The sequence below is a fragment of the Saccostrea cucullata genome, unplaced genomic scaffold (assembly GCF_032062105.1).
Source record: "Saccostrea cucullata isolate Sc308-1 unplaced genomic scaffold, CSIRO_AGI_Scuc_v1 ctg1582, whole genome shotgun sequence".
NCBI lineage: Eukaryota > Metazoa > Mollusca > Bivalvia > Ostreida > Ostreidae > Saccostrea > Saccostrea cuccullata.
Window position 1 is genome coordinate 51,146 of NW_026939007.1, and position 10,911 is coordinate 62,056.

The 10,911-nt window shown below is 34.7% G+C and overlaps 1 protein-coding gene across 1 annotated transcript; it reads left to right on the forward strand.

Annotated features, from left to right (window-relative positions):
* Positions 1 to 1,033: 1,033 nt before the first annotated feature.
* LOC134252089 (putative amine oxidase [copper-containing]) lies at positions 1,034 to 10,534 on the forward strand. The gene is made up of 4 exons (XM_062734529.1): positions 1,034 to 1,100; positions 4,876 to 4,942; positions 6,434 to 8,370; positions 9,769 to 10,534. The coding sequence occupies exons 1-4, from the start codon at positions 1,086 to 1,088 to the stop codon at positions 10,054 to 10,056; spliced, it is 2,307 nt and encodes a 768-aa protein (XP_062590513.1). The 5' UTR covers positions 1,034 to 1,085; the 3' UTR covers positions 10,057 to 10,534.
* Positions 10,535 to 10,911: the final 377 nt, after the last annotated feature.

A 10,911-nucleotide genomic window follows, 5' to 3' on the forward strand; every position in this document is an offset into this window, starting at 1 on the left:
TCATTCATTTTTTTTGTTTGCATTTTTATCAAGGTTTTAAACTGTTTTGTTGAACAGCTCACCAAAATTCACATATTATAAAGACAAGATAACAACACTGAAAAAAATTGCATGGCCGAATGCTAACTACTGTAAGAGTGATGCATTAATCTTTACTTCTTTAACCTCAACTTGCATATTCTCTTTTGTGGTTTTACAAACTAGTTGTCTATTAACCGTTCACTGTACTTACTTCCTATTACATTATGTAAATGAGTCCAATGTTTCAACCCATCCATCAGTATAAAGTACATTGTTATGATTAAAAGGGGCTTACCATTTTGAAACCAACTGCACATCATTAATTACAACACAGCAATTTAGTTGTTGAACTCCCTTTATAAGCAGCATTCTTCTCAGTTTGTTATATGTTATATTTGTCTCTGGATGCACATTAACAAGCTTGTAATCTACCAAATTTAAATTTTTATGAATTAAAATTCCCTGGTAATAATAGATCCATTGCAAGAAAACAGGCAATTACCATTTTGAAATGGCAACAATTAAAACCGATATATACTGGAACAGAAAGAGGTGAAAAAATCTTTGAAATTGCTGCATTAAAACGTGCATATATATATATAATGTTTAAAAAAGCTTTTATCTGATATTTAAAGGAATGTAAATAAAAGGTTTTTTTCCTTTGCTTATTGAACTATGTATGGCCTTGATGCTGAAAATAGTCTCTGAAATTATGTATATCTTGATAAGAGTTATTAAAATTTACTTGAATGTTAGTTTTATATTTTAAATCAGGTCAAAAGTTACTAATTCTCTTCTTGACTTTTTTATTTATTCATTTTTACATACTCCAAAACATTTTTTTTTTCTTGTTTATGATTCAGCAAACGCTTTCTAATCTATTAACTTTTCAGACTTCTGAATAATTATATTCAGATCTGACGTTGCAGGAGACAAAAGGTAAATTTTAAGTAAGTCATTTAATTTTTTACTACTGAACCTTTTAAGGTTCACTGAAGACGTACATATATATAACCAAAATTAAATAATGTGTTTGCCATTATGTTTTACAAACAGATAACAAAATGGATCTTTTGACGGTACGTTAGATCTTTTTGTTTTTATTTTTAAAGGAGCTATATGATTATAGACATTGCCTTTTTACAGGTATATACTCATTATCAATATTAAATATTATACAGTACCGACCACACACATCCTAATAGAGAGTGAACCCAAGAGCGCACTCCAGGTTTGCTCTAGGGGTCTGCTTTGGGTTCGCTCGCGGTCTTATAGGGCCGAAGGCTCAAGTGAGCTTTTCTGATAAAAAAAAATTGTCTGTTCTGTCGTCGTTGTTGTTGTAGTTGTCGAAAACTTTTTACACTGCCATCTTCTTCTCAAGAACCAACGAGCTCATTTCCACCAAACTTGCCACAAAGTATTACAAGGAGAAGGAGATTCAGGTTTGTTCTAATGAATGACCATACCCTCTTTCAATGGGAGAAAATAATGATATAATGATACATTAAAGTTATCTTTTTAAAATCTTCTTCTCAAGAACCACTAGGCCAGGAAATATGAAAATCATATGTCTTCCAGGATGTTTCTTTAGTTGTTTATTTGGCATTTTAGAACTGATTAAGAAAATTTTGCAAAGGAAGGCAGTGTTCTTATTGAACTGTAATGACCTTTGAAGCACCGATGTTTAGCAGATACGCAAACTGTGGCTAAAAACTAGTCTGGGGTTTACTGGGTTTTGTAGGTGGCAATTCCTCAACAATGCTAAACGATAATTTTGTTCTTAGCATGTCAAGAGCTTAGCTGCGCTCATTGCATGAAAGACGTAATAATGACGCTAACTCGGTGACCAGCTAAAACTTTACAAAAGTATAAGACTGATTTTTATATTTTCTTGGATTTCAGGCTGAATGCCTTAAGTTAATACAGGCTCCAAAAGAATGCCATATCATACCTGGCGGCATATTATAAAAATAATATCCACAAATATAAATCTAATTTACATTGAAACATTTAATAAAGAAATTATAATTGATCCGTGCAAACGTTTTAAGTGTATTTTTTTCTTAGAATGAAAAAGACAAACACATTAAAAACTAAAAAGTTCTCCTAATTTTTTAAAGACAGTTAGTTTGAAAATTAAATGACGGCATTGGTATTTGTATATATTTTTGAACAAAGGGTTGCTACCGGACTTTTATGCATTTTTATTTATATATGGTATAATCAGAGCGACATTTTATTAATCATCTACAAATAAAGAATTTCAGCATCTGTGTCCATAGCAAATTCTGAATGATTACCGAAAGATAGGAGATATTTTCCATGGTGTCTGACTTCAAAAAAAGAAGGCGTATTTTTGATTTTTAAACTGAGCTACTGTTTAAAAACAAAATCTAATTATGAAAAGAGTCATTAAAATGGTACCAATTAAGAATAAGAAAGTAACAATATACCATTCTTAAAAATATATTCGTCATATGACGTTATATATTAGGTGCGGCGACTACCATAAACGCGCATTGTTAAAAATCCGATATTTTGAAAAGTTCATAATTCCTTTGAATTTGTCAGGTCTGAATTGAAATAAATAAAACTTTTATTATGTTTAATTGTGTTGCTTTACGTCGATTTATAGCAATTTTATCAAAGTTGTGACATTACTTTTGGATGAACCCACGTAGAATTCCCTTCTCAGTTTGAACTACAAAAGAAATAATTGATCCGTGCAAACTGCGTATTTCCAACTAACAGTTCTCTGATCCAGTTAGTTCAAATAAATCGATCTTTTATATATTTTCACTGTTGCTACCGGACTTTTATATCTACTTATTTATTCTGGTAGTCGAGAGCCATAATATTTCATCTACAAATATCGGTTTCAGCATCTGTGTCCATAGAAATTCTGGTTAAAAGAAAGTATTTTTTGGAAATTTTTGATAAACTGAGAGTAAAAATCTTTATAGTCATTTTCTTTAATAAGGTAACAATATACCATTCATATACAATGTATTCACTAATTCTATGGTCGACACCATGACCTTGTTCATAACCGCACTGTGAAGTAGTACTATACTGTCATTTAGGATGATGCTCGTTTCCGTTTGTGACGCCAAAGCGTTGCGCTAAAGTGGGATGGCTCGCTGTCTTAAAGTCCGATTACTCGTTTCCTATGAGAAGCGTTGCGATAAAGTCCGATGGTACGGATGAACAATCGACGTTTATGACGTCACATTATTCCTACGTCAATCCTTGACGCCGCTGTCCTACATTCAAAAGCCATCATTTCTGAATTCTTCCTCGAATACAATCTTATTGAATTTGCTTATTACTTTACATCCAGAGATAATGGGGTTAGTTCTTGCAAACCATTCTATTGATTAGGGTTAGTCCTTGCATTGCAGAACCCGAGAGATTTAGGGTTTAGACTTCGCACAAAGATTGATACAAACATATTTAGCTTAAAGTTGATACACACTGTTCGAGCGCTTATGGTTTTCTTGCACCTATCTGAGAGATAAGGGTTAGTTTTTGCATTTATTTGTTTATTCATATACTGATTTTTTTATAAAAGACCTTGGTATTGCGCGGCATTGAGGTTTTGCGCAGTAGTACTATGACGTCATAAACGTTAATTTGTTTCCGCACCATTGGGCTTTGGCGTGTCAAAACATCGAGGTTGCAGCAGACTATCGGACTTTGGCGTGACCTTCTGACTTTGGAGTCCCATCACACTTTAGAGTCCTACATATGTACATGTATCAACAGTTATTGAGTCAACATTTAGCCAATGCCATGTTACATATTATAGCATGGTCCTCAAATACAATATACATATATCAGGAAGTCGAATGTTTTTTGGCTTTTCATTCAAACAATTTACTGAAAAGTTATTTCACACAAATTTTGTCTTCGGTCTTTGTTGTATGCCCGATCATGACAAGAGCACGGGCAAGTGTGAAAGTTTGACAGGGAATGCTTTTGGTTCTGGTGGATGTCCATATTGAATCTGCTCACAACCTGTTTGGTTTTGTATGAGTGGGCGTTATGCTCAAGGTTGTATTGTGTGATGGGACGTAATGCTCACAGGTTGGATTGTGTGATGGGGCGTTATGCTCACAGTTTGTATTGTGTGATGGGGCGTTCTCCTCACAGGTCGTATTGTATGAGTGGGCGTTCTGCTCACAGGTCGTATTGTATGAGTGGGCGTTCTGCTCACACGTCGTATTGTATGAGTGGGCGTTCTCCTCACAGGTCGTATTGTATGAGTGGGCGTTTTGCTCACAGGTCGTATTGTATGAGTGGGCGTTTTGCTCATAGGTTGTATTGTATGAGTGGGCGTTTTGCTCATAGGTTGTATTGTATGAGTGGACGTTTAAGCTTGATTACTTTTTATTAACATGATATGAAATTAGAAGTGATTTATGAAGCTTTCAAATGACAGGAGAATCTTTAATAGCTTTATACATGAATTTGCATTGAAAAGTGATCGAAGTAAATAAAGAAATCTAAGTACACTTTATGTATAAAAATTGTGGAATATCTTCAAAAGCCTGGATACCTGTGATTTATATTTTTGAAATGTGTTGATAGGTCTAGTTTGAATTGGAAAATGCATGGCATGTTTTTTTACTAGCAATTCCTGAAAATATATTTGAGATTAACTAATTTTCTCTATATAATATGATAAACTTGAAAGATGAAGTTCAAAGAATTATTATGGATAAAAACATGTTACTTTGAATATTCAGAGACATTTTTGTGAGCATTTTTAATTAGTCAATGCTTGATTTTCAGAACCCGAGGATCGGAGTAACTTAAACTAGATAAATTGCAAGAAAATCATTACTTTTCTAGATATTACGGTCACTGGTGATTGCACTCCTTGTTACGAGGGTAAAAGGTGTCAGGTATCAACAAACAGGTAAGAAACTGGTTTACTGACAAATTAACTCAGAATATTAAATAAGCCATAAATATAAGGTTAACATCTTTATTATTAGAACCGTTGTTTTCTTTATATGAATGGACCACTTTACTTTGAAGGTGACCTATCCAATTATACTTCGGCGGCTTGATCAAAAGCGACATTTCGGCATAAAAATGCAAAATTTAAAATTAAACTTCACTGATTTTGTGGCTCTTACTGGATATGGTATATTTTTGAGGTGAATTTACGTCAATGAAAAAAATTAAGACGACATACAGTTATAGATCCTAAAACATACTGACAATAAAAAAACTTGTGAACAGGGCATAAAAACGGACCCTCGAAATTCCAGAGGTATGATAAGGTATCCAAGTGTGTTCTTGATGACGGCGCACACCCGCCATAAGCGCACACCCGCCGTAAGCCTTTGGAATATATAAGGGAGACGGAATCTATAGTCAAATGGTGTATTTCGATATCATCAGAGTACTTGGCTGTACAGTAAGAATATTTTTAAAAAATGATTTTGCAAAGGACAAATGACAACGTAAGAATATTTACGAGTTCCGTTTTAATTGAAAAAGCAGCTGCCAGTGGTGTCAAAAAGGCTAGACTTAAGTATATCATGGGAAATTTCTTTAAAATTGTGATAAGACAAGACTAAATAGATAAACTAGAAAATTTTTCCTCCTTCAAATAATGTTTATTACGCTTTTTTAAAAATGAGAAGTTGTAAAATCCAAGCAGACTATGACGTTATATCCAGTTAAGCATGTCACACCACTTTTGGTGACGTTTTATGTCAGCACAAAGATAAGTCATTTTCCTCAATCATTTTCTCTGCTTTTACACATCCATCACATTTATCCTTGTACCAGTTAGTACTAGACCACACAACAAATTTACATGAGAATGGTCTTCCAGTGTAAATTTTTAATGCATGTTAGATGGAGTGTTTGTAACCTATATTTTCCCATAACTCAATTGACATTGACTTTTAGTAAACAACAAACAATTAAGAGAATAAGTATATATCTAAAAAAAAAATTGATGACTCTTTTAAGCTGAAGCAAACGGTTAATGGCGTTATTTTCGTTTCTTGTGACATTTACCATTTTTTATCCCTCATAGATTTGTGAATTGAAATATTGAAGAACAAATTAATGTGTCCCCTGCATTTGTAAACAGCCGTTTCTATGAAAACTGAGAAAGTATAACTTTAACTAATTTCGTTTTGAAAAATACCAACAACTTCACATATTTTGACATGCTATATTCAATTACTTCTACAAGGAAGACAATTTGTAAATCTCTGAACTTGTGGATCGTGCATTGGATAATTTATGTCTTTGAAACTAAAAAGTTAATTATGTCAAGACTAACCTACTTCAAACATCATCTTTTGTTTTCTTTTTTAAAGTTTGGTCTCTTGATGATTTAAAAGTATTGCAAGCTTCATCGTCTAAATTTTCTCTTTTTTTACAGTCCCCGTGAATGATGTGAATAAAACAAATGGTTGTCTTAAATGTCCTGGATCGCCATTTAAAGATTCAATTGATCTCTGCGAACCTGAAAGACCACCAACTTTTCATGATCTGACGAGTGAGGAAATTAAAGCAATTTTTCATTTCATGCTCTCACAGAAAAGTTTGAATTTGACAATGCAGAGTGAGGCAACTTTGTCTTCAAACTACATTTACACCATGGAATTAATTCTTCCTAAAAAGAAGTCCATCGAAAGTAATCCTCACGGATTGAAACGGAAAGCGTTGGTCACTGTATTTCATGGTGGAAAAGTTAATCCTGTTGTAGCAGAGTATTGCGTGCAGCTAGCTCCACGTCCAGGATTTTGTGGAATACCTAGATATATCCCATTTTCCTTCAGACCTGCCACATATCCAGAAACATTTGCAGCTGTTGAAGTTCTCATAGAGGAGGCAAATAGGCTGGCTGGAGATATTTTGCTTGAGAGTTTTGAGGGTTCTCTTGTGAACTGTGGAAACAGGTGTCTTGGGTTTGAAATAAGTATTCCTTATGCTGCAATAATTTCGGGAATTCGAGATAAAGGTTTTCGAGGTTTCTGGTTTCCTTTTTTTCAACGACGACGCCCAAGTACGTTAAATCCTGTTGATTTTGTTGTTCTTGTCACTATAAATGAGACTGCTACACCACAAACTGCAGATGTGTGGTACAATGGCCAACTGTTTGATTCGCTTCAATCATTTAGAGAAGCTTGGCTAAGAGGAACGGTGAAAAAACTTCATGTGAGTTTCCCCGCAGATCCACATTCACCTGAAGTGTTTCCTCAACATCCACAAAGGCCTCCAACAGAAGTAGAACCAGACGGAAAACGTTACTCAATCAAAGGCCAGTCAGTCCACTACATGAACTGGGACTTTCAGTTTGGAGTATCACCTACTCATGGTCCTCAGTTGTATCAAATCAAATTCAAAAATGAAATGATCGTTTATCAATTAGGTCTGTCAGAGATGACCGTTTTCTATTCATCTTCAGAACCCATTGGCAGATTTGCCAATTTCTTTGACAGTGTCGTTTTGATTGGAAACAACATTCAAACATTGGTTCCAGGCGTTGATTGTCCAAGTCATGCAACTTTTGTCGACACAAGATTTATGTTAGAATTTTCAGATATGCCAGTTATAAAAAATAAGTCTGTATGCGTGTACGAACACAATACGGGTATCCCGCTAAGACGACATTATGTAAGAGATGACTCCCCATCTGGCTATTATGAAGGTGCACCTAAAACTGTACTTGTTCTCAGGATGATATCAACTCTTGCAAACTATGACTATATCTATGACTTTATGTTCTACAACAATGGCGCAATGGAGACTAAAGTAACGACATCAGGGATTGTATTGCAGTCCTACGTCCAAGATGGCTGTAATTACGGCTTCCAGATAAATAAACAAGCAACAGGCATGCTTCATCATCACATGTTTAATTTTAAGGTTGATCTCGATATCGGAGGCACAAAAAACAGTTACTCAACATATGATATACGTGAGGAAAGTGTTCCAAACCAATTTCTAAAGGGAAGGTATTCTGAAAAATGGTTCCAAACTAAAATAGTTAAAGAAGATTATTCCACGGAGAGAGAGGCCGCTTTAAGATATAATTTTAGCCAACCAAAATACCATGTGTTCTACAATGAAAAAAATAAAGATGAATTTGGGAATCCTAAAGCGTATCGGCTCTTATTAAGAGGAATGTCCAAAAGTCTGTTCAGAGCAGGAGTAGGGAACGAGCCAGGAGCTTCGTGGATGAGGTATCAATTGGCAGTCACAAAGAGAAAGGAAACTGAGCAATTTAGTAGCTCTAAATATGCTACCTTTGATGGCGAAGACCGAATTGTTAATTTTGAGAATTTTATAGGAGATGAACCCATTCAGCAAGAGGTACAAATTCGCTGTAATTGATAAACTAGTCAATTTTTCCTTTAACATGCATTACTGACTTCCCCGAAGGATATTTTCTTCAGAGAGAGCAAGGGAAGGAATTTTCTTTCTCGGATCGACTATTATAATGTAATTTCTAATTTTTATTGATTGATTGTATAACGTCTCTCTCAAGAATTTTTAAACTCAAATGAAGACGCCACCACTCGCCTATGTAGAGCTGCAAACTTTGTTGTATACTCGGCACTCAGGGCCATTGAGCAGAGAGGGATTTTTTTCGTGTCAGCACCCACTGTGACACGGGAACTCTGCTTATACGGTCTCATCCGAAGAACAATTCTCCACATCACACAGTGGTATTCGAATCCGCGACGTAATGATTAAATCCATACATTGCGACCCTCATTTTTTAACTATTGAAGATCAAGAAGTCATTTATCATGGAAGCACTGTGAATCGTGCCCTTAACCTTCACATGAACAAAGTAATCCGAAGTCAAAACCGATTTTATTTAGTTCCAAACACTTTATATGAAGTATGTCCATAAAATTCACCTTGTCACGGTACACGCTTTTATTTCTAGCTTATTATGCTAACTTCTTTCCCACCATCTTTGTTTTTTTTCTCTCGATATTTGTTTGTTCTTAAAGCTTTTTATTTTACTCTCATTTATTTTCATAGAAGACTGAGGAGTGGTGTTAAAAGACACGTTGATATAAAGCTACATAAATACGGGAAGTTGATGTTTGAAATGTCATCAGTACTGTCATATTGCTGATTCTCTAGATGTTCTTTACGTCCGATCCATTAACGTCTATTTTCAGTAAAACATCCAAACATGAAGCAGATGTAACAGATTTCGTAGTGTCTTTTTTTTCGAGTTCATTTGTATAAAACTATACAACAACATATTACTGAATATGGCTATTGTTTATGAAAACCTCGTCGATATATCTTAATTTCGAATTAAAGGATATGTTGTCGACATATCTGAATGTCGAATAGAATCGTGTTTGCTGTTAAATGTTCCTAGAATCTCCAACTCATATAAAGAGGCAGCCTGTTCTCGGTAAAGCGCTGCAATTTAAGACTTTTTACGGGCTTTGAGCAAAGAGGGATCATTTTCTTTCAAGCAAATTACAGCGACACGGGATCTTGGTTTTCAGGGTATTATTAAAAAGACAGGTCCTCACGCCACACGATGGATTCGAACCCGTGACTTAAGGATCAACTCCATACTCAGGATTTTTAGAGCAAACGCTCTAACCACTGATCCTTGCGGGTGGCTTTAACAAAATAGCCTTTTCAATGATCATAAACAAGAAATATTATATTTATGTAAACTCCGTTTGCGAACTTTATTGTTCTGAAAGCAAAGTGTACTTTTTTTTATTTTAGGACCTTGTTGCTTGGGTCACCTTAGGCATCCACCACATACCCAATACGTCAGAACTTCCCATTATGCAAACTGTCGGAGGTGACGTCAGCTTCTTCCTTCTGCCTTTCAATTATTTCCCCAAAGACCCAAGTTTGGGAATTCGTGACAGCGTTGGAATGTGTTACAATGGTCCAAAAGGTCCTCTGAAGGTTCTCTCAAACATGGAGGGAGTTGATTGTGTACCAAGGCCTTCTTACACAGTGGGGGACCTAGCAGCAAATCCTGAAGACTTCTTACCTCGACCTTAATTTGAGAAGCGACCACACAAAAATGAGACGAAAAATAAGACAAACCAAATTTTTCTTTCTAAAACCAGGAATCATGAGAATTATTGAAAAACGAAGTAGGATAACAGCCGCATATTTGCCCTAAGTATGACGTAAAAATTAACAACACGATTAAAATCGTGATAGTTTGCAGCAAAAACACAGTATATTATGTAAAATTTGTATGTACATCACATTTTTTAATAAATATAGCATAATCGTTTGTGATCTATGTCTAGTATGTTTTGCTTTGTATTACATGTGTATTTGTTGTTTACTTAAACGTATGACTTGTTTGGTTATTTGTCATATTATGTTTTGCTTTGTCTTATTTGAATGTACATATACATATGTCTTGTTTGATTATTCTGTAATTTATTTATTTTTCTGAGATTTGTATGTACAAGTGCATCGGATTCAAGTGATTGTAATAGATAAATGTGGTAGATGGTCAAGCTTGTGTTTTATGTGTTCTGAGACCTTCTGTAATTTTGAAATTGAGAAAAAATGAGGAAACTGTGGAAATTGACACAATTGCTTATCTTCGTTGACCCCTGTGTATCTCATATAATCCAATCTAATTTAAAGACAGGTATGATAATGGGTTTTTATAGATACACCGTTGCATCATTCGAAAATAGTACTTTAACCAGGGGAAAATAAGGGTTTTACAATGTATCCATCTAGCCTATAGTGTAATTTAATTACCGGTTCAACCAATCCAGTGAAGCAGGTTTTGAAGAATTTTTTCTTTATTAGCGAAACATGAGATTCCAAAAACATTTTTCTTCTAATATTCTAATTATCATTTAAGAACACTCGTTTTAATCTCACAGT